This window comes from Phyllobates terribilis, unplaced genomic scaffold (assembly GCF_046119375.1).
Source record: "Phyllobates terribilis strain yellow unplaced genomic scaffold, ASM4611937v1 Scaffold_1__5_contigs__length_1240528914, whole genome shotgun sequence".
NCBI lineage: Eukaryota > Metazoa > Chordata > Amphibia > Anura > Dendrobatidae > Phyllobates > Phyllobates terribilis.
In genome coordinates, this window is record NW_027362761.1 from 1,159,573,942 (window position 1) to 1,159,598,739 (window position 24,798).

Below are 24,798 nucleotides of genomic sequence, written 5' to 3' on the forward strand. Positions count from 1 at the left end.
TGGCTGTCATTATACCAGTAATAGGGGTCTCTGGGTGTCACTACTGTGAGTGGGGCAGGAGCTGGATGTGGCTCGCGACCCTCTCTCAGAGCTGGCTGTGGCTCGCGACCCTCTCTCAGGTTTTAATGTGGCTCGCGACCCTCTCACAGAGCTGGATGTGGTTCATGACCCTCTCTCAGAGCTGGCTGTGGCTCGCGACCCTCTCTCAGAGCAGGCTGTGGCTCGCGACCCTCTCTCAGAGCAGGCTGTGGCTCGCGACCCTCTCTCAGAGCAGGCTGTGGCTCGCGACCCTCTCTTAGAGCTGGTTGTGGCTCGTGACCCTCTTTCAGAGCTGGCTGTGGCTCGTGACCCTCTTTCAGAGCTGGCTGTGGCTTGCGACCCTCTCTCCTCAGAGCTGGCTGTGGCTCGCGACCCTCTCTCCTCAGAGCTGTCTGTGGCTCGCGACCCTCTCTCCTCAGAGCTGGCTGTGGCTCGCGACCCTCTCTCCTCAGAGCTGGCTGTGGCTCGCGACCCTCTCTCCTCAGAGCTGGCTGTGGCTCGTGACCCTCTCTTCTCAGAGCTGGCTGTGGCTCGTGACCCTCTCTCCTCAGAGCTGGCTGTGGCTCACGACCCTCTCTCCTCAGAGCTGGCTGTGGCTCACAACCCTCTCTCCTCAGAGCTGGCTGTGGCTCACGACCCTCTCTCCTCAGAGCTGGCGGTGGCTCACGACCCTCTCTCCTCAGAGCTGGCTGTGGCTCGCGACCCTCTCTCCTCAGAGCTGGCTGTGGCTCACAACCCTCTCTCCTCAGAGCTGGCTGTGGCTCGCGACCCTCTCTCCTCAGAGCTGGCTGTGGCTCACAACCCTCTCTCCTCAGAGCTGGCTGTGGCTCGCGACCCTCTCTCCTCAGAGCTGGCTGTGGCTCGCGACCCTCTCTCCTCAGAGCTGGCTGTGGCTCGGGACCCTCTCTCCTCAGAGCTGGCTGTGGCTCGCAACCCTCTCTCCTCAGATCTGGCTGTGGCTCGCGACCCTCTCTCCTCAGAGCTGGCTGTGGCTCGTGACCCTCTCCCCTCAGAGCTGGCTGTGGCTCGCGACCCTCTCTCCTCAGAGCTGGCTGTGGCTCGTGACCCTCTCTCCTCAGAGCTGGCTGTGGCTCGCGACCCTCTCTCCTCAGAGCTGGCTGTGGCTCGCGACCCTCTCTCTTCAGAGCTGGCTGTGGCTCACAACCCTCTCTCCTCAGGGCTGGCTGTGGCTCGCGACCCTCTCTCCTCAGAGCTGGCTGTGGCTCGCGACCCTCTCTCCTCAGAGCTGTCTGTGGCTCGCGACCCTCTCTCCTCAGAGCTGGCTGTGGCTCGCGACCCTCTCTCCTCAGAGCTGGCTGTGGCTCGCGACCCTCTCTCCTCAGAGCTGGCTGTGGCTCGGGACCCTCTCTCCTCAGAGCTGGCTGTGGCTCGCAACCCTCTCTCCTCAGAGCTGGCTGTGGCTCGCAACCCTCTCTCCTCAGATCTGGCTGTGGCTCGCGACCCTCTCTCCTCAGAGCTGGCTGTGGCTCGTGACCCTCTCCCCTCAGAGCTGGCTGTGGCTCGCGACCCTCTCTCCTCAGAGCTGGCTGTGGCTCGTGACCCTCTCTCCTCAGAGCTGGCTGTGGCTCGCGACCCTCTCTCCTCAGAGCTGGCTGTGGCTCGCGACCCTCTCTCTTCAGAGCTGGCTGTGGCTCACAACCCTCTCTCCTCAGGGCTGGCTGTGGCTCGCGACCCTCTCTCCTCAGAGCTGGCTGTGGCTCGCGACCCTCTCTCCTCAGAGCTGTCTGTGGCTCGCGACCCTCTCTCCTCAGAGCTGGCTGTGGCTCGCGACCCTCTCTCCTCAGAGCTGGCTGTGGCTCGCGACCCTCTCTCCTCAGAGCTGGCTGTGGCTCGTGACCCTCTCTTCTCAGAGCTGGCTGTGGCTCGTGACCCTCTCTCCTCAGAGCTGGCTGTGGCTCACGACCCTCTCTCCTCAGAGCTGGCTGTGGCTCACAACCCTCTCTCCTCAGAGCTGGCTGTGGCTCACGACCCTCTCTCCTCAGAGCTGGCTGTGGCTCACGACCCTCTCTCCTCAGAGCTGGCTGTGGCTCGCGACCCTCTCTCCTCAGAGCTGGCTGTGGCTCACAACCCTCTCTCCTCAGAGCTGGCTGTGGCTCGCGACCCTCTCTCCTCAGAGCTGGCTGTGGCTCACAACCCTCTCTCCTCAGAGCTGGCTGTGGCTCGCGACCCTCTCTCCTCAGAGCTGGCTGTGGCTCGCGACCCTCTCTCCTCAGAGCTGGCTGTGGCTCGGGACCCTCTCTCCTCAGAGCTGGCTGTGGCTCGCAACCCTCTCTCCTCAGATCTGGCTGTGGCTCGCGACCCTCTCTCCTCAGAGCTGGCTGTGGCTCGTGACCCTCTCCCCTCAGAGCTGGCTGTGGCTCGCGACCCTCTCTCCTCAGAGCTGGCTGTGGCTCGTGACCCTCTCTCCTCAGAGCTGGCTGTGGCTCGCGACCCTCTCTCCTCAGAGCTGGCTGTGGCTCGCGACCCTCTCTCTTCAGAGCTGGCTGTGGCTCACAACCCTCTCTCCTCAGGGCTGGCTGTGGCTCGCGACCCTCTCTCCTCAGAGCTGGCTGTGGCTTGCGACCCTCTCTCCTCAGAGCTGGCTGTGGCTCGCGACCCTCTCTCCTCAGATCTGGCTGTGGCTCGCGACCCTCTCTCCTCAGAGCTGGCTGTGGCACGCGACCCTCTCTCCTCAGAGCTGGCTGTGGCTCGCGACCCTCTCTCCTCAGAGCTGGCTGTGGCTCGCGACTCTCTCTCAGAACTGGCTGTGGCTCGCGACCCTCTCTCAGAGCTGGCTGTGGCTCGCGACCCTCTCTCAGAGCTGGCTGTGGCTCGCGACCCTCTCTCCTCAGAGCTGGCTGTGGCTCGCGACCCTCTCTCCTCAGAGCTGGCTGTGGCACGCGACCCTCTCTCCTCAGAGCTGGCTGTGGCTCGTGACCCTCTCTCCTCAGAGCTGGCTGTGGCTCGCGACTCTCTCTCAGAACTGGCTGTGGCTCGCGACCCTCTCTCAGAGCTGGCTGTGGCTCGCGACCCTCTCTCAGAGCTGGCTGTGGCTCGCGACCCTCTCTCAGAGCTGGCTGTGGCTCGCGACCCTCTCTCAGAGCTGGCTGTGGCTCGCGACTCTCTCTCAAAGCTGGCTGTGGCTCGCGACCCTCTCCCAGAGCTGGCTGTGGCTCGCGACCCTTTCTCAGAGCTGGCTGTGGCTCGCGACCCTCTCTCAGAGCTGGCTGTGGCTCGCGACCCTCTCTCAGAGCTGGCTGTGGCTCGCGACCCTCTCTCAGAACTGGCTGTGGCTCGCAACCCTCTCTCAGAGCTGGCTGTGGCTCGCGACCCTCTCTCAGAGCTGGCTGTGGCTCGATACCCTCTTTCATAGCTGAATGTGGCTCGCAATCCTCTCTCAGAGCTGGCTGTGGCTCGCGACCCTCTCTCAGAGCTGGCTGTGGCTCGCGACCCTCTCTCAGAGCTGGCTGTGGCTCGCGACCCTCTCTCCTCAGAGCTGGCTGTGGCTCGCGACTCTCTCTCAGAACTGGCTGTGGCTCGCGACCCTCTCTCAGAGCTGGCTGTGGCTCGCGACCCTCTCTCAGAGCTGGCTGTGGCTCGCGACCCTCTCTCAGAGCTGGCTGTGGCTCGCGACCCTCTCTCAGAGCTGGCTGTGGCTCGCGACCCTCTCTCTTAGCTGGCTGTGGCTCGCGACCCTCTCTCTGAGCTGGCTGTGGCTCGCGACCCTCTCTCTGAGCTGGCTGTGGCTCGCGACCCTCTCTCTGAGCTGGCTGTGGCTCGCGACCCTCTCTCAGAGCTGGCTGTGGCTCGCGACCCTCTCTCAGAGCTGGCTGTGGCTCGCAACCCTCTCTCAGAGCTGGCTGTGGCTCGCGACCCTCTCTCAGAGCTGGCTGTGGCTCGCGACCCTCTTTCATAGCTGAATGTGGCTCGCAATCCTCTCTCAGAGCTGGCTGTGGCTCGCGACCCTCTCTCAGAGCTGGCTGTGGCTCGCGACCCTCTCTCAGAGCTGGCTGTGGCTCGCGACCCTCTCTCAGAGCTGGCTGTGGCTCGCGACCCTCTCTCAGAGCTGGCTGTGGCTCGCGACCCTCTTTCATAGCTGAATGTGGCTCTCAAGGTCAGAAAGGTTGGGGCCCAGTGTTCTCTCTGGCACATAAAACATACAACTGTAGTACAAATGGCACATGGTAGTTATGGGCGGGAATGAGGGTGCTGTAAGCGTTCTAGAATGCTATATCCTTTTTTGGTTAGTATGGGTTACCATTAACCCTTCTGCACAGTGACCTAATAGATAATGGCGGCCTCTCCCAACTCAAAAGAACATAACAGTAATTCCTACTACCTAAAAGACTTTATACAACCACTAAGGGTCCCGAATAACTGGTTGGTGAGCACCCAAGTGAGGGATGTGGAAGTTTGGGTTATTTTTATTTTCTTCATTTTTTATCCCTATTTTCTTCACTGTATCTTGTTTATTATGAATTTTTTTTTATAGACTCCATGTGATATTCATTGCTGTATTATTATTTTTATATTTTCTCATAGACTCTATGACTCTATATGTTATTTATATTTTTTTTTCAGTGACACACAGCGCTATCTTAGATCCAAGAATAGCTGCCTGGCTTCTAAATCCAGCTGAAACAGATTCTTCCTTTGAAGATTTAGTGAGGAAACACTGTGAAACTTTGGACCCTGGTGCTATGGGCGATGCTGCAGATAGTCGTGTTTGTATAATAAGTATTTCTGCTGCTGTAATAGATGCTTTCCACTGTCACATAGACACGAAAATGCAGCAGTTGAAATAGATGAGCTGACCTATATTTACAGATGCTACGTCTTAAAGGAAAGTTTCACCTGTAGGATTATTCTAATGTTTATTGTTGCATCTTTAGACTGCTTTTACATTGGCCAAATTTAAGGCATCAAATTATTTACCAATCTTTGGCCATTTGACAGCCTTTTTACACAGGCAGACTGCGCTTCAGAACCACACTGATCTGTAATAGATCGTTCAGTGCCACAACAGCTCATGCCCTGTTTATACAAGATGACGTGCTGCCGAAAATGATGATCTTTTGTGCAAACCAAAAGATCATTTCACCCGACAATAAGCTCCGCCAATGTAGTGTTTGATACTTAGTTTATCCCCACCCCCACCGTTGATGGCAGCTTTGTGCTTATGCACAGTATACACAGAAAGCTGTTAATCAATGGCTGGGATGGAGTTATACAGATCTCATCACTGAAAGGACTAGCAGAGCTGCAGTAGATAAAACAGTGATCTTATTAAAACTATAACAAGCTGGAATCAGGGTCTCTATCCCTATTTTCTGTTGCCCTCCGATTGGGAAGCGTAAATTTGGTGACAGATTTTCCTTTAAGGATTCTGTTTCTGTGTTGTGTGTTTCAGCTCCATATCACTTGCAAGAAATTGTCTGTTTTGTATCATTTGATGGGGCGTCTAAAGCACAGGCTTCAGGTAAGAAAATGTCTATATATTGTCACATCATGAGTTGCATGCTTTTTTTTTCTCATAAATTAAGTTAGGATCACTAAAGGCAAGCAGTATGTTTTTTATGTATCAGGGCATAATAAAAAAAAAACATCTGGTCCTTAAAAGGTCTCGAGATTGGGTAACTGCAACCTCAGATGAACAACAACACACCACAAATTACACTATATCATTTTTTAGCAAAAACTAGATCTAAATGCAGAAACAATGGGTAAAAAAATATGTACACCCTTTCTGCTTTCATGGGAATTAAAAAAGTAAGTAGCAGCCAGGTGCTGCTAATCAAATGCCCTTGATTTAATTGTTCTTTAGCAAGTGTGACCACCTCTATAAAATCAGAAGTTTTGGCAGTTTGCTGGTCTGAAGCATTCAGGGATATGATAAGACAATACCAAAGAGGAAAGACACCAGCAATGATCTTCGAGATGCAATTGTTGCTGTGTTAATCAATCTGTCAAGGTCTAAACGGCTGTTTCTAAACAATTTTGAAAACATTTAACAAAGTGGAAAACATTTAAGACAGTTCACATTTTTCATAAGAGTGGATGTCCGAGGAAATTCTCCCCAAAGTCAGATCATGCAATGCTCAGAGAAACTGGAAAGAACCCAAGAGCTACAACTCTAAAGACTTTCAAGACATCAGTTAGTATTTCATATTGTCATGTATGGCTTGTTTGTAAGGCTTGCATGGAGAAAGTCTCTTCATTCTAAAAATCATATCACAGCATTGTTGAAGTTTGCAAAGTAGCATCATAACAAACCCCAAGACTTCTGGAATAATATCCTTTGGACATTTAGACCAAACCATGTCCATTATGCCCTGTGCCATGGTTGGCGACAATCAAACACAGCATATCAGCACAAACACCCTGTGAGCATGTGTAGTTGTAACAAGACACCTGCTTCAAACAAATGATTTACACCCCCATCAGCTAGCTGGTTAGCTCCTACAGGAAGACCCCCTGTGGATCCAAGCCATGCATTCCCCTTTGTTCAGACAAATAGGAATTTCATATCGAGTTATGGCAATACTATATGTCCTTCAAAGTAGCCACCTTTTGCTTTGATGACTGCTTTGCACACTCTTGGCATTCTCTTGATGAGCTTCAAGTGGTAGTCACTGGAAATGGTTTTCACTTCACAGGTGTACCCTGTCAGGTTTAATAAGTGGGATTTCTTGCCTTATAAATGGGGTTGGGACCATCAGTTGTGTTGTGCAGAAGTCTGGTGGATACACAGCTGATAGTCCTACTGAATAGACTGTTAGAATTTGTATTATGGCAAGAAAAAAGCAGCTAAGTAAAGAAAAGTGAGTGGCCATCATTACTTTAAGAAATGAAGGCCAGTCAGTCCGAAAAATTGGGAAAACTTTGAAAGTGTCCCCAAGTGCAGTTGCAAAAACCATCAAGCGCTACAAAGAAACTGGCTCACATGGGGACCGCCCCAGGAAAGGAAGACCAAGAGTCACCTCTGCTTCTGAGGATAAGCTGATTTGAGTCACCAGCCTCAGAAATCACAGGTTAACAGCAGCTCAAATTAGAGACCAGGTCAATGCCACACAGAGTTCTAGCAGCAGACACCTCTCTTCAACAACTGTTAAGAGGAGACTTTGTGCAGCAGGCCTTCATGGTAAAATAGCTGCTAGGAAACCACTGCTAAGGACAGGCAACAAGCAGAAGAGACTTGTTTGGGCTAAAGAACACAAGGAATGGACATTAGACCAGTGGAAATCTGTGCTTTGGTCTGATGAGTCCAAATTTGAGATCTTTGGTTCCAACCACTGTGTCTTTGTGCGACGCAGAAAAGGTGAACGGACGGACTTTACATGCTTGGTTCCCACCGTGAAGCATGGAGGAGGAGGTGTGATGGTGTGGGGGTGCTTTGCTGGTGACACTGTTGGGGATTTATTCAAAATTGAAGGCATACTGAACCAGCATGGCTACCACAGCATCTTGCAGCGGCATGCTATTCCATCCGGTTTGCGTTTAGTTGGACCATCATGTATTTTTCAACAGGACAATGAACCCAAACACACCTCCAGGCTGTGTAAGGGCTATTTGACCAAGAAGGAGAGTGATGGGGTGCTACGCCAGATGACCTGGCCTCCACAGTCACCAGACCTGAACCCAATCGAGATGGTTTGGGGTGAGCTGGACCGCAGAGTGAAGGCAAAAGGGCCAACAAGTGCTAAGCATCTCTGGGAACTCCTTCAAGATTGTTGGAAGACCATTTCCGGTGACTACCACTTGAAGCTCATCAAGAGAATGCCAAGAGTGTGCAAAGCAGTCATCAAAGCAAAAGATGGCTACTTTGAAGAACCTAGAATATAAGACATATTTTCAGTTGTTTCACACTTTTTTGTTAAGTATATAATTCCACATGTGTTAATTCATAGTTTTGATGCCTTCAGTGTAAATGTACAATTTGCATAGTCATGAAAATACAGAAAAATCTTTAAATGAGAGGGTGTGTACAAACTTTTGGTCTGTACTGTATATATAGCGTAATTACTATTCAAGAAAATGAAGCACCTGTAATCTCATTTATTCCGGGGCCTCGTTACATCCCTGCACTGCAGTAACTGCATTCTAGCCACTTCTATAAGGAGCCATCTAGATTGGAGATGATTATTTGAGTGTAGGCGGCTCTCTAGTGAGGTGAGTAGAGCAGAGGTGATTTTTTGAGGACCTGGCAGTAGCCTCCACTCTAGACGGTTCAGTACCAAGGTGACTAGAATGGAGATACTGGAGTGAAGTCCTCAAAAAATCAACTTCAAACTAAGATTGGGTGGAGATTTGCGTGGAGGGTGGTGACAGTAACAGAGCAGCCAACAGAATCATCATAATTGACATACAAAAGTGGCTTAAATTATAACAGCAGTGTTCTCCAGTGACCCCGGACATTCCTGTATATATGTATTTATATATTATCAGCAGTGTTGCAATCACAAATTCTTTGGTATTATTATCTTCATTTAATTTGATTGCAAGGAAAAAACACAAAAGAGAATGAAGCAAATATCAAATCATTGATCATTTCACACAAAACTCTAAAAATGGGCCAGACAAAAGTATTGGCACCCTCAGCCTAATACTTGGTTGCACAACCTTTAGCCAAAATAACTGCGAACAACCGTTTCCGGTAACCATCAATGAGTTTCTTACAATGCTCTGCTGGAATTGTAGACCATTCTTCTTTGGCAAACTGCTCTAGGTCCCTGATATTTGAAGGGTGCCTTCTCCAAACTGCCATTTTGAGATTTCTCCACAGGTGTTCTATGGGATTCAGCTATGGACTCATTGCTGGCCACCTTAGAAGTCTCCAGTGCTTTCTCTCAAACCATTTTATAGTGCTTTTGGAAGTGTGTTTTGGGTCATTGTCCTGCTGGAAGACCCATGACCTCTGAGGGAGACCCAGCTTTCTCACACTGGGCCCTACATTATGCTGCAAAATTTGTTGGTAGTCTTCAGACTTCATAATGCCATGCACACGGTCAAGCAGTCCAGTGCTAGAGGCAGCAAAGCAACCCCAAAACATCAGGGAACCTCCGCCATGTTTGACTGTAGGGACCGTGTTCTTTTCTTTAAATGCCTCTTTTTTTTTTTCCTGTACACTCTATGTTGGTTGATGCTTTTTTGCCAAAAAGCTCTACTTTTGTCTCATCTGACCAGAGAACATTCTTCCAAAACATTTTAGGCTTTCTCAGTTCTAAGTTTTGGCAAACTCCAGCCTGGCTTTTTTATGTCTCGGGGTAAGAAGTGGGGTCTTCCTGGGTATCCTACCATACAGTCCCTTTTCATTCAGACGCCGACGGATAGTACGGGTTGACACTGTTGTACCCTCGGACTGCAGGGCAGCTTGAACTTGTTTGGATGTTAATCGAGGTTCTTTATCCACCATCCGCACAATCTTGTGTTGAAATCTCTCGTCAATTTTTCTTTTCCGTCCACATCTAGGGAGGTTAGCCACAGTGCCATGGGCTTTAAACTTCTTGATGACACTGCGCACGGAAGGCACAGGAACATTCAGGTCTTTGGAGGTGGACTTGTAGCCTTGAGATTGCTCATGCTTCCTCACAATTTGGTTTCTCAAGTCCTCAGACAGTTCTTTGGTCTTCTTTCTTTTCTCCATGCTCAATGTGGTACACACAAGGACACAGGACAGAGGTTGAGTCAACTTTAATCCATGTGTACTGGCTGCAAGTGTGATTTAGTTATTGCCAACACCTGTTAGGTGCCACAGGTAAGTTACAGGTGCTGTTAATTACACGAATTAGAGAACCATCACATGATTTTTCAAACAGTGCCAATACTTTTGTCCACCCCCTTTTTTTGGTTTGGTGTGGAATTATATCCAATTTGGCTTTAGGACAATTCTTTTTGTGTTTTTTCATTGAAGACAAATTAAATGAAGATAATAATACCAAAGAATTTGTGATTGCAATCATTTTCAGGAAGAAACAGAGTATTATCTGACAGAATTGCAGGGGTGCCAATACTTTTGGCCACCACTGTATATATGTATATACAGTTATATGAAAAAGTTTGGGCACCCCTATTAATCTTAAGCTTAATGTTTTATAAAAATTTGTGTTTTTGCAACAGCTATTTCAGTTTGATATATGTAATAACTGTGGGACACAGTAAGGTTTCTGCCTTGAAATGAGGTTTATTGTACTAACAGAAAATGTGCAATCTGCATTCAAACAAAATTTGACAGGTGCATAAGTATGGGCACCCTTATCATTTTCTTGTTTTAAATTCTCCTACCTACTTTTTGCTGACTTACTAAAGCACTTTTTTGGTTTTGTAACCTCATTGAGCTTTGAACTTCATAGCCAGGTGTATGCAATCATGAGAAAAGCTACTTAAAGTGGCCACTTGCAAGTTGTTCTCCTGTTTGAATCTCCTCTGAAGAGTGGCATCATGGGCTCCTCAAAACAACTGTCAAATGATCTGAAAACAAAGATTATTCAACATAGTTGTTCAGGAGAAGGATACAAAAAGCTGTCTCAGAGATTTAACCTGTCAGTTTCCACTGTGAGGAACATAGTAAGGAAATGGAAGAACACAGGGACAGTTCTTGTTAAGGCCAGAAGTGGCAGGCCAAGAAAAACATCAGAAAGGCAGAGAAGAAGAATGGTGAGATCAGTCAAGGACAATCCTCAGACTACCTCCAGAGAGCTGCAGCATCAACTTGCTGCAGATGGTGTCACTGTGCATCGGTCAACTATACAACGCACTTTGCACAAGGAGAAGCTGTATGGGAGAGTGATGTGAAAGAAGCCGTTTCTGCAAGCACGCCACAAACAGAGTCAGCTGAGGTATGCAAAAGCACATTTGGAGAATCCAATTTCTTTTTGGAAGAAGGTCCTGTGGACTGATGAAACCAAGATTGAGTTGTTTGGTCACACAAAAAGGCGTTATGCATGGCGGTAAAAAAACACAGCATTCCAAGAAAAACACTTGCTACCCACAGTAAAATTTGGTGGAGGTTCCATCATGCTTTGGGCTGTGTGGCCAATGCCGGCACCGGGAATCTTGTTAAAGTTGAGGGACGCATGGGTTCCACTCAGTATCAGCAGATTCTTGACAATAATGTTCAAGAATCATATAACTGTATATATATATATATATTAGCAGCAGTGTTCTCCAGTGACCTTAGACATTCCTGTAATAATTTGTCACTTCTGTATTGTACATTATGGTGACAGTTGGGGGCGCTCTTTTACACCTCTCCCCGCGGAGCTCCGCCCACTCTTTACAATGTCGGTGCTGCGGACAGGACTGTGGACAAATGGGAAGAGTCACATTCTGGTAAAAGTGAACAATCAGTGAGGGGAATTTTTTAAATTACATAAAGCGACAATAAAAATGTAAGTTTCATTAATCAGGAAAAAAAGAATTTTGCCCAAATCTATAAAATATATAAGTGTAAAAATACATAAATTACAGTATATAACAGTGTAAAAAATATTTTTGACTTGTGATATTTATTCCATTAAAAACATGAGTAATTGCATAAAAAAGAATAAGAAAAACATTAAAAAGCCAAAAAAGGCGACTAGACAGCAGTGAGTATGAGAATCCTGGAATCAGCTCCATCTAGTGGTGTCAGGGCTGAACTGTCTACATCGGAGGGGATTACTGAGGCCCTCACTCCAGCAACACCGATCTAGTCTCCTCAGCAGTGAAGCGTCTAGATCGGAGGCTAAAGTGAGGAGCACAAAAAAATCACCTCCGATCTAAACGCAACCTTGCCGGGAGCTGTATTCAAATACATGGGCGGCGCCAGCAGTGACTGAATGTGTGTCTGCCCATGACTGAATGAGAGAATCACACCCCTATGACTGAATACGAGCAGGTAGGACAAAGTGTATATGAAGTTATAAAATCATTATACTACCACCGATTTTATTAAAAAAGCTTGTTAGTGATGCACATTGCATCACTAACAACGCTATGGGGGCAGTGTAGGTAGTAGATAGGACATGACAGGTTCCCTTTAAAGTGATTAAATATATAATTTAACCTTGGGCTGCTCTTTTATCTCGATCCATGAATCCACACTTCCGTTATTCAGTTTAATTCCCATGCTTCCAGGCTGGTTTCTGGCCCAATGTAATTCCCGTTAACGGACTGGGGCTCATATCAAATAGGAACTGGTGACAGCTCTACTGGGCTGATAAGGTTCTGTTTAACTGGGGCCAGTGAAAGGGACCTCTCAGCCTGTCAGGGGTGTGCAAGTGTGGGGCCATGTCAGTGACTGAGTGGACCACTTCTTCTCACTTCAAGTATCTTTCTGAACCCATGAGGACAGGGGGTGTCTGTGTAAAACTGTACCAATCTGACCTTACGTGTCCCCGAGGGGTGCGGAACGTCACGTTGGTGCAAAGTGCGCATCCATATAATATGATCCGTCTGACGTAATAGTGACGTCCGGTGAGTGGCGAGGTGTGGATCTTTCACACACCCCATATCAACTGTGAAGTACAGTTGTGGAGGGTGGATAATTTGGGCTTATTTTTCAGCCATAAGACCTTGCAGTCATAGAATCAATTGTGAAAGCCTTTGTATACCAAAATATTCTAGTCATATGTCAGGCTATCTATCTAAAAGCTTGACCAAGACAATGGTCCCAAGCACACCAACAAAGCTACATCAGAATGGCTGAGAATGAAAAGAGTCAAGGTGCTACAATGGCCAAATCAAAGTCCATACCTCCACTCAGTTTTAATACTGTGCTGGGAACTTAAGAGCTTGGCATAACCGAATGCCCGGAAGCTTCAGTGAATTTAAGCAATAATGTAAAGAAGAGTTAAAAATTCCCCCCAGAACGATGTCAGAGACTGGCAAAGTCATACAGAAGGAGATTACTTCAATTTATTGCTGCTAATGATGGTTCAATAAGCTATTGATTGATGGGCTGTGCTTCATTTTTCACACACTAGTTCTGCAAATTGGCCTAGTCTTTGTTAGGCTATGTGCCCATGATGCAGAAATGCTCTGGATTTTTCCTGAGCGTTTCTGTATCTCCCTGGCAGAAAAAACGCATGCGGATTGTAAATGCGGATTGTACATGCGGATTGTACATGCGGATTGTACATGCGGATTGTACATGCGGATTGTAAATGCGTTTTTCCTGCCAAGGACATGCGGATGTGAAGCGTTCTTCACATGCATTTCCGCATGCGGGTTGACAAGTTCTTTCCAAGCGATTTTAGCATCACTTGGAAAGTGCTTGTCAACTTGGTCACACTATATAAATCCATGCAACCGGCATGGATTTATATAGTGTGACCGTAAAGAATGGTAAAAAATAAATCTATACTTACCTTCTGATGGCCCCCGGAGTCTTGATTCGATGCGTCTCGGCTTGCCAGCAGATCGCGGTGGACTGAAGGACCTGCCGTCACATGACTAAATGACATCAGCGCAGGTCCTTCAGTCCACCGCGATCTGCTGGCAAGCGAAGACAAGCTCACCGCGGGCCATCAGAAGGTAAATATAATATTTATTTTTTATTTTATTCTTTTTTTTTTTACAGATTCTATGGTACCCGGGTCCAGAGAAGAGTCTCCTTTCCTCCAGACCCGGGTACCATCCGCACATTGGAACGCATGGAATGCGCATCTACAGATCCAGTGATGCGTAATCCATGCGTTCCAATGCAAGTCAATGGTGGCGAAAACGCAGCGTGTCCGTAAGATAATTGGTAGTGCTGCGTTTTTTTCCACAATGATAATCCGCAGCGGAAACTTCCGCAGCATGTGCACAGCACATGCGGATTATCATTGGGGAACATGGCAGACCTTCTACCAAGCGTTTTTAAGCGTTTCTGCAGCGTTATTGCCGCTGCGGAAACGCTTAAAAAACTCATCGTGGGCACACAGCCTAAAATAGGTAATTAAATAATCACTCGGTGTAAGCTGTCGTGTTGTTTTCAATCTGGGGTTGTATTTACCAGACATTTTTTATTATGTCTTGATACATAAGATCATAGAATTCAAAGAAGGTGCACTTAGTATATACCATTACTATAAGTAACATGTTAAACGTTATAATTATGATTAATATTATTGTTTTGCAGGCAGAAAGATTGTGGGACTTGTTTTACAACATTGAGCTTCCACTTATTACTATTCTGGCTGGTAGGAATGGATATTATCTTTAATTGTGCTTATTTGCTTTGATTTGTATGATCAAAAGATCATTTATTCTACTTTAGTCATTTTTTTGTTTATTTTCCAGAACAAACCCAAACGTTTCTTATAACTAATAATATACTTAACCCCTTTACCCCCGAGGGTGGTTTGCACGTTAATGATCAGGCCAGTTTTTACAATTCTGACCACTGTCACTTTATGAGGTAATTACTCTGAAACGCTTCAACGAATCCCGCTGATTCTGAGATTGTTTTTTCATGACATTTTGTACTTCATGATATTGGTAACATTTCTTCGATATTACTTGCGTTTTTTTGTGAAAAAATCGGAAATTTGGCGAAAATTTTGCAATTTTCAAAATTTGAATTTTCATGCCCTTAAATCAGAGAGATTTGTCACACAGAATAGTTAATAAATAACATTTCCCACATGTCTACTTTACATCAGCACAATTTTGGAACCCAATTTTTTTTTTTTATTACGAAGTTATAAGGGTTAAAAGTTGACCAGCGATTTCTCATTTTTCCAACAAAATTTACAAAACCATTTTTTTAGGGACCACATCACATTTGAAGTGACTTTAAGAGGTCTTTATGACAGAAAATACCCATTCTAAAAACTGCACCCCTCAAGGTGCTCAAAACCACATTCAAGAAGTTTATTAACCCTTCAGGTGCTTCACAGGAATTTTTGGAATGCGGAAGAAAAAAATTAACATTTAACTTTTTTCACAAAAATGTTACTTTAGAACCCAATTTTTAATTTTCTCAAGGGTATCAGAAAAAATGAACCCCAAAATTTGTTGTGCAATTTCTCCTGAGCACGTCGATACCCCATATGTGAGGGAAAACCACTGTTTGGGTGCACGGCAGGGTTCATAAGGGAAGGAGCGCCATTTGACTTTTTGAATGTAAAATTTGCTTGAATAATTAGCGGACGCCATGTTGCGTTTGGGAAGCCCCTGATGTGCCTAAACAGTGGAAACACCCCACAAGTGACACCATTTTGGAAACTACACCCCTCAAGGATGTTATCAAGGGGTATAGTGAACATTTTGAACCCACAGTTACGACACTGAATTTGATAACATTAGGTCATCAGATTGAATAAGTTGTCATTTAGTCTTGAGTGTAAGTGCTTGCTACTTGAGTTTGCATCGGGTACTCGGGTAAACATGTGGGGATCACTCATGCATGGGAGGCAATCCCCGTGAGTTTTTTTTGACTGTATAACAGCTGCAAAACATATGGGGTGGAGACATGAGCATGTCACTCGAGCATCCGCGATACTCGGTGCATACCCGAGCACCCTATGCAAACTCAAGTAGCCAGCACCTGTGCTCAACACTAGTTGCCATATCGTTGTCATTTTTTTCCTTTACTTTTGAACAAATCCCAACCCTAGCACAACCCTAACCCTAGCACATCCCTAACCCTAACACAACCCTTACCCTACCCTAGCCCATCCCTAAACCTAGCCCATGCCTACCCTAGCCCATCCCTAGCCCAACCCTAACCCTAGAGTTTATTTTTTACGCCTTTCTTCGTGCGGTATAAGTGATTAGACAACTTTATTCTTCGGGTACCATTTTATTCCATTTATTGTTCGGCGGTATGATGATAAAGCATTGTTTTTTTCTTTTTTTTTTCTTTTACTGTGTTCGTTAAAGGGGTTAACTAGTGGGACAGTTTCATAGGTCAGGTCGTTACGGACACGGCGATACCAAATATATGTACTTTTATTGTTGTTTTTTTTCATTATATTTATTTATGGGTACAGTAAATTTTTATTTTTTTGGATTATTTTTTCATTTTTTAAAAAATATTTTTACAAATTTTTATTTTTTTTTTTCACTTTGTGAGATTTTTTTTAAACTTTTACACTTTGTCCCACTATGGGACTTTCATTTTTTGCAGGCTGATTTCTTGCACAGCATAAGGATGAAACATTATCCCCTATTCTGTGCAGGCTGTCAACCCCTGCACAAACAAGCTAGATTGTGCACGATCTACCTATCTTGCTGATGACCCGGATGTTGTCATGATGACATCGGGTCACCATGGCAACTATCCGGACCCGGCTTACACAGAGCGGGACAACGGATAGAGGTAAGAGGGGGCGCTCTCACCTCTGCTTGCCCTGGAAATGCTGCGATTGACTTCGATCACAGCATTTCAGGAGTTAGTGTGCTGGGAGCGGTGTGGGACCGCTCCTTGCACATAGTACCGTGTGTCAACTGTGACAATCAGCTGACACCCGGCGGCGATCGCGCCAGCACAGCCTCTGTGCGGGCGCGATAGCCAGGACATATTAATACGTATCTGGTCCAATAGGCCCAGGGCACAGATACGTATTAATATGCCCCACGTCAGAAAGGGGTTATCTGGCATTGCTCACTTTGGCATCACACATACCTGCCCATTGCATGCACCATTAACAGGTATAGTGCATGGAGCAAGGGCGCGGCCATCTACAGTAGTAGGCATGGCCGTCCAGTGGGCACGGCTGTCTAGTGGGCCCGGCTGTCTAGTGGTTGCTGCCTTGCTCCATACATTTGTATGGAGCAAGGCCTCGTCCACTAGACTGCTTCTGCCCGGGAGTATGCATATCGCATACATCGCCACCGTTCCAGGCTCAGAAACTCACAGCGCACAGTGCAGGTGCTGGGGGATTCAAAAGTCAGAAGTCACACAGAGTGACTGCAGACTTTTCATTTTAGGCTGACAACTCCTTTAAGACTTGTTCCTGGAGAGCTGCGGCCCATTAAATGAGGTGAATGGCTCGAGTCCTGGTAGTTGTTCCACCACCCATCTGATATTGATGACTTATCCTAAGGATAGACCATTTATTCAATTTAAATTGGATTACAACAAATGAATCATGCAATTACAATTTTAGCACTCAAAGCTAAAACAAAACTGGTGAAAGCCACTGGCCAAAAAAAAATAAATCACTGGTTACAGTCAAATAATGCAGGGCTAACAGACAGAGCAACTCTCATTCCTTTAGTCCACTTCACAAAATATTAAATGATTTGTATCTTTGCTGTTTTAATGCTGTTTTTTCCTTTTGGGCTGTCAGGGGTTAATGTCAGTTTTCCTGGCCTAGCTTGATGTGTTGATTGTTCAGCTGATGTGGGTGGGACCTCTTGCTCCACCTTATAAATATTCTCATGCCCCTTCAGCTGATGTTGGTGTTCAGTTCATTCTGCCTAACCTGGTGTGAGGAGTAGGAGTCTGTCCTCTGGAGAAGTTGGGGGTTTTCCTTGTTATTACTGCTTGCTTTTTGGCTGAGTGTTTTCCTATCCTCTGTCCCATTTAGTTTACCTACCTTCTCTTTCCCGGTGTTTACCTTTGTGGCTGCGTGTGTATTTTTGGGGAGCTTGCTTTTCTATTATGGTAATAAACTTCCAGGTCTGGACCTGCGTGTGAATGATCACGTATGGGTGTCCACTAGGAGTATCAAGTGGAGGTGTTCATCAGGGTCTCAAAGTTCTCTGACGATTGGTCCATATAGAATTTCGGCCATACTCGGCTCTACGACCTTTCAAGTGGAGTTACCCTTGGTGATACCATGCCATAATGTTTTCCACAGGTCATCGCTTAGGCAATTAGTTGTGACTTTGAAGCCTGCGTCTCCATCTCCTTCATTAGTATATGATGACTATGGGGACCATGTGTTTGTAGAAGTGAACCTCTGACATTTCAAGTGTCACTTCTGCAGGTCATTTGCCGGCTAAGTCCGGTCTTGAGTGTCCTGGGGCCACTCGTAAAGGAGGCGTTACTGACACAAAGTATTAAATGATTTGTGGCGGCCCTATCTTCTTTGCTGTTTTAATGCTGTTTTTTCCTTTTGGGCTGTCAGGGGTTAATGTCAGTTTTCCTTGTCTAGCTTGATGTGTTGATTGTTCAGCCAATGTGGGTGGGACCTCTTGCTCCACCTTATAAATAGTCTCATGCCCCTTCAGCTGATGTTGGTGTTCAGTTCATTCTGCCTAACCTGGTGTGAGGAGTAGGAGTCTGTCATCTGGAGAAGTTGGAGGTTTTCCTTGTGATTACTGCTTGCTTTTTGGCTGAGTGTTTTCCTATCCTCTGTTCCATTTAGTTTACCTACCTTCTCTTTCCCAGTGTTTACCTTTGTGGTTGCGTGTATATTTTTGGGGAGCTTGCTTTTCAGTTATCCCTGTTTGTGTTCCCCTGTTCTGTTGGTTCTGTTCAGGGGGCCACTGACAGGTCTTCGGTAGGAGTCAGAGATACATTGGAGGCTCGAACCTCGGCACCATTAGCCTTCGGGATAAGGGAAAGCCAGTGTTCCCCACCAGTTGCAGGGTCAGGTGTGGGTCCCTGTTCGTAGCCACATCCCCCGATCGCTGTGTCCGGCGTGACGGTCCAGGCCTGCACAACATATGACCCAAGGGCCACATCCAGCCATATGGATGTTGTGCGACCCATGCAGCTGTCCGGGAGACGCGGCTCCCTTCATCGTATATTCAAATGTATTAGTGTCTTTCAGACGCGAATATATTTGAACACTGTGACGCCTGGACTGGGACAGAGGAGCGCCTGTCAGCCCCAGCACCGACGTGGCATGATGAGGTCAGCATGCTGCTGGCGCCATCACACTTCTGCCAGCACTGAAGCGCCACAGAGGAGCGGAGACAGCGTGGGCAATAGTAAGAGCTCCATTAAGGAACTGAAGATTAAAATGTTTTATCATTGTGAATGAGGAGTGTGAAAACTCGGGGTCTTCCATGTGCGTAACGCTACTCAGACGACACAGGGTGAGGGTAAAACAGCGTGGTAATACTTTAAGTGTACAGTAAACACATAGAACAGTCCCAGCAAATACCCAAGATGGTACAACATTACACATTCTCACCCTTCCGCTCCGCCTGCCTGGGATAGAATAGCTGCGACTTTGGGACTTCCAGGGCCAACTACATCAACCAGTGGCCCCCGCTTCTGGCGAGCCCCCACAGAGAGAAGGTAGCGGAAAGCTTAGGAAGCTTAGCAGTCCATCGAGGTACATGACCAGGAGACCCGTGGGTCCCACCCTGGCCTCTCCAAGGGTTTTGATGGGGCCAGATGACCGGCTGGTCCCAGTCTGGCTTCTCCGAATGTCTCCATGGGTTCCAGGCAACTGGACGGTCCCTCCTGGCAAGCCCAAACAGCATATCCATGGGGCCAGGTGACTTCATCGTCCCAACCTGGTCTCCCCAAATGTATCCATGGTCACTCTGATGGTCAGTGGAGCAGATCCGTATCTTTCCAGTCAGGGCTATATACCCTTAGACTAGAATCATGTAGAATCCAAATCTGTGTCTCTTTGAGTAAAGCCATCCTACCAAGCGTATGGTGTGACAGAGTCTCTCATCTTTTCCTTCTCTTTGATTCTGTCTCCAGCACTACAGACATCCCTGTTTATATTTACATCTGTGTAAAGTCATCTGTCAGAGGTAAAGGTGCAGGGCTCACTCAGGTCTCATTGTTAGAGCTAATCAATTTACATCACAGGGGCTCTTGTAATTAAAAATCTATTTAGCTTTTAGTAAAATATGTCATTAGCATAGGAAACATCATTGTTTCCAAATGAATAGAAGTCAACATTCAGAGTTATACAAATAATATGACCTTTTTGATGAGCAACAGAAGTACACATACATTTACAAGTCAGCATAAACATAATAGTGTATTTCTCTTGGATAAACAAATCTAATCGTCTGGCTTATGAAGATTATAGGCTGTATCATCACAAGGGGGTTAATGTTACTCTGAGGGCACATAATGGGGGGGACAATTGTGAAAGGGGACACAGTTTTGCGAGAGGCAGTGGTGGGAGTTACTTTATTTAGAGGGGCAGTGGGAGATATTTTTCAGAAGGACAGCGTGTGTTTGTGTGTGGGGATATTTTGCAGATGGGCACTGTGCGGTGTATATTTTGCAGAGGGGCAGTGTGGGGGGATATTTTGCATAGAGGCAGTGTGCGGTGGATATTTTGCAGAGGGGCCGTGTGCAATGGATATTTTGTGGAGGGACAGTGTGCGGGGGATACTATGCAGGGGATATTTTGCAGAGGGGCAGTGTGCGGGGATATTTTGGAGTGGGGCAGTTTGTGGGGGGATATTTTGGAGTGGGGCAGTTTGTGGGGGGATATTTTGGAGTGGGGCAGTTTGTGGGGGGATATTTTGGAGTGGGTCATTGTGTGGGGGGATATTTTGGAGAGGGACAGTGTGAGGGGATATTTTTGAGTGGGGCTGTGTGTGGGGGGATATTATGGAGAGGGGCAGTGTGGAGGAATAATTTGGAGAGAGGCAGTGAGTTAGTATTTTGTTTTGTTAAGATAAAGAGGTGGGAGAGGCACCATTTTGTTCATAATTGTACAGGCTTTCATTTGATATGTCACAAGACTATGTTTGTTGATATTTTGTTTTTGAGGAGTCAAATTCTAAATTTTGATGGGCGATTTCAGAAAAACTATATGTTATAAATTTTGTAAAAAATGCACTTATTACTTGTGTTCTTGATTATTTGTTCAGGGATTCAAGTTGGGATCTCCATAGGATCAAATTTTGAAGCGTGATTTTCTAAATGCAGTCTCATCCTAATCATACAGTACAAGTGCTTCTCACTAAATTAGAATATCATCAAAAAGTTAATTTATTTCAGTTCTTCAATACAAAAAGTGAAACTCATATATTATATAGAATCATTACAAACAGAGTGATCTATTTTAAGTGTTTATTTCTGTTAATGTTGATGATTATGGCTTATAGCCAATGAAAACACAAAAGTCATTATCTCAGTAAATTAGAATCAGGCCCGGTGTCAGGACCAGCGCACCCGGGCAAGTGCCAGGGCCCTGAGCAGTCGGGGGGGCCCACTCACCGTCAGGCACCCCGGCGCTCTATGGGACCCGTGAGTGATGCGGTGCCAGTGTACCCCCCCTTCCTCCTTGCTCAGGGCCCTGGCAGCCGGCGGCCCAATACTTACCTCTCCCCGTGCCTCCGCAGCAGCTCCGGTCTCTTCCGCGGCTGCTGCACTGGGACGTCTCAGGTCAAAGGGCGCGGTGACATCTTTACACCACGCTCTCTCCTGAGCAGTCACAGCACAGAGCGGGAAGACGCTGGCGACGCTGAGGAGTCCGGAGCAGCGGCAGCAGGTGAGAAGTGAGGTGAGTATTTGATTTTTTTTTTTTTTATATGCATGGAGGCATTATATGGGGGATGGAGGGAAGTGACATCTTGCATGGGGCATTATATGGGGGGGAAGTGACATCCTGCATGGGGCATTATGTGGGGGCACAGCCTGCATGTGGCATTATATGGGGGCCAGTATTCTGTATGGAGCGTTATAAGGGGGACAGTATGCTGTATGGAGCGTTATATGGGGGCCAGTATCCTGTATGGAGCATTATATGGGGACCAGTATGTTGTATGGAGCGTTATATGGGGACCAGTATCCTGTATGGAGCGTTATATGGGGACCAGTATTCTGCATGGAGCAATATATGGGGCCCATAATACTGTATGGAGGACAATGTTGTTCCCATTATACTGTATGGAGGACTATGTGGGGTCATTATTCTGTATGGAAAGCTATGTGGGGTCATTATTCTGTATGGAGGACTATGTGGGGCCATTATACTGTATGGAGGACTATGTGGGGCCCATTATACCGTATGGAGGATTTTGTGGGGTCATTATTCTGTATGGAGCAATATATGGGGCCCATATTTCTGTATGGAGGACTGTGTGGTGCCCATAATGCTGTATGGAGGACTATGTGGGGCCATTATACTGTATGGAAGACTATACTGTCCGGTCTGCACTGTGCGCTGCGAGGCTTCGCTGGTTTCTGATCATTTGTAGAATTTACAATAGATATCGCTCATGTAATGTAAGAAGTGAAATCTTTGGCATTGTACTATATATATATTTCTCTGCGGTATCTGCATCATGAATCATGGTATGTGTTAAAGGGGCCACTGAGACTCTTTCACCCGGGGCCCACAAAAAATGGAAGAATGGAAGAATGATTAGAATACTTTATAACAACAGCTTGAAAAATGTTTTTAAAATCCAAAATGTTGTCCTACTAAAAATGTATGTTCAGTAAATGCACTCAATACTTGGCCGGGGCTCCTTTTGCATCAATCATAGGCGGATTATAATGAGGGCAATCCGGGCTACCGCCCGGGGCCCCGAGCCTGCAGGGGGCCCGCGGCTCCGGGCGGGGTGTCTAATGCCGGATTGCCCTCATTATATGTGCGGGCCGCAGCGGCACATACCGGTAGCAGTGGCGGGAGGGGGGACCCCGGACCGCTCCCCCAGCAGCGGCCGCCGCTACTTCTTCATCGGCCCTGTGCGCGGCCGTGTCTCCTAGCTGTGACGTCACGCAGTGCGCCCAGCCTGCACTGCTGCAACGGAGAAGAGAGAGCAGGCAGGAAGAATGGAGCCGGGGGATGGTGAGTCTGTGTGTTATGTATGTGTGTGTATGTGTGTGTGTATGTATGTATGTATGTATGTATGTGTGTGTATATGTGTATGTGTGTGTATGTGTGTGTATGTATGTGTATGTATGTGTGTGTGTGTGTGTGCAGGCAGATATCATTATGTGATGTCTGTTTATATGTATTTTTGTGTTTCAAATGTGTTTATGTGTGTATGTATATGTCTGTATATGTTTGTGTGTGTGCACGTGACTGCATGCGTGACTGCATGCGGCCTCCTGCTGAGTATAGTTGGCGCCGTGCGGCCTCCTGCTGTCTCTGGGGGGGGCGCCGTGCGGCCTCCCACTATGTATAGATGGCGCCGTGCGGCCTCCCACTATGTATAGATGACGCCGTGCGGCCCCGTGCTGTGTATAGATGGCGCCGTGCGGCCCTCTGCTGTGTATAGATGGCGCCGTGCGGCCTCCTGCTGTGTATAGATGGCGCCATGCGGCCTCCTGCTGTGTATAGATGGCGCCGTGCGGCCTCCTGCTGTCTCTGGGGGGGGCGCCGTGTGGCCTCCCGCTGTGTATAGATGGCGCCGTGCGGCCTCCCGCTGTGTATAGATGGCTACGTGCGGCCTCCTGCTGTGTATAGATGGCGCCGTGCGGCCTCCCGCTGTATATAGATGGCTACGTGCGGCCTCCCGTTGTGTATAGATGGCGCCGTGCGGCCTCCTGCTGTGTATAGATGGTGCCGTGCGGCCTCCAGCTGTGTATAGATGGCTACGTGCGGCCTCCCGTTGTGTATAGATGGCTACGTGCGGCCTCCCGCTGTGTATAGATGGCTACGTGCAGCCTCCCGCTGTGTATAGATGGCACCGTGCAGCCTCCTGCTGTGTATAGATGGCTCCGTGCGGCCTCCCGCTGTGTATAGATGGCGCCGTGCGGCCTCCCGTTGTGTATAGATGGCTACGTGCGGCCTCCCGCTGTGTATAGATGGCTACGTGCAGCCTCCCGCTGTGTATAGATGGCACCGTGCAACCTCCCGCTGTGTATAGAAGGCTACGTGTGCTCAATATTGAGTCATACAATTAATACAATACAATTAATTGAGTCATACAATTAATGTAAGGCTATGTGCCCACGATACAGAAATGTTCCGGATTTTTTTTGAGCGTTTCTGCATCTCCTTGGCAGAAAAAACGCATGTGGATTTTACATGCGGATTGTACATGCTTTTTCCCGCCAGGTAGAAGCGTTCTTCACTTGCATTTCCGCATGCGGGTTGACAAGCGATTTTAGCATCACTTGGAAAGTGCTTGACAACTTGGTTACACTATATAAATTCATGCAACCGGCAACCGGCATATATAGTGTGACCGTAAAAGAATGGTAAAAAATAAAAAATCTATACTTGCCTTCTGATGGCCTGCCGACGTCAGCGGTCGCGTGACCCGTCACATGACTAAATGACGTAAAAGCAGGTCCTTTTCAGACCATCGCGAGCTGCCGGCAAGCCAGGACGCATCGGATAAAGACACCGGGGGCCATCAGAAGGTAAGTATAATGTATATTTTTTATTTTTTTTTTTTTTTACAGGTACTATGCTACCCGGGTCCGGAGGAGAGACTCTTCTCCTCTAGACCTGGGTACCATCTGCACATTGAAACGCATGGATTCCTCATCTACAGATACAGTGATGCGTAATCCATGCGGTCTAATGCAAGTCGATGGCGGCGAAAACGCTGCGCTTCCGCAAAATAATTGGTAATGCTGCGGAAATTTCCGCAGCATGTACACAGCACATTCGGATTATCATTGGGGAACATGGCAGACCTTCTACCAAGCGTTTTTTAAGCGTTTCTGCAGCGGAATTGCCACTGCGGAAACGCTTAAAAAACGCATAGTGGGCACACAGCCTAAAAAAAATATTAGAATTAATATTGTGCCAAATTAATTTCACGTGAACTATCACATGATCTATCACAGGGGATCATGTGACATGTCACGTGATAAATCAGGTGTGTGGGGGGGGGGCCCGCGCCTTCTAAACTGCCCGGGGCTCTTGCTACTCTTAATCCACCCCTGGCATCAATTACTGCATCAATGCGGCGTGGCATGGAGGCGATCAGCCTGTGGCACTGCTGAGGTGT

General features: G+C 47.3%; 1 protein-coding gene across 1 annotated transcript in view; it reads left to right on the plus strand.

Annotated features, from left to right (window-relative positions):
• Positions 1-24,798, plus strand: part of POLN (DNA polymerase nu) — a 180,980-nt gene that overhangs the window by 16,476 nt on the left and 139,706 nt on the right. Inside the window, exons 6-7 of the mRNA XM_073662265.1 lie at positions 4,621-4,761; positions 14,076-14,201. Coding sequence (XP_073518366.1) covers positions 4,621-4,761; positions 14,076-14,201 — 267 coding nt within the window. The remainder of the gene's footprint in view (positions 1-4,620; positions 4,762-14,075; positions 14,202-24,798) is intronic.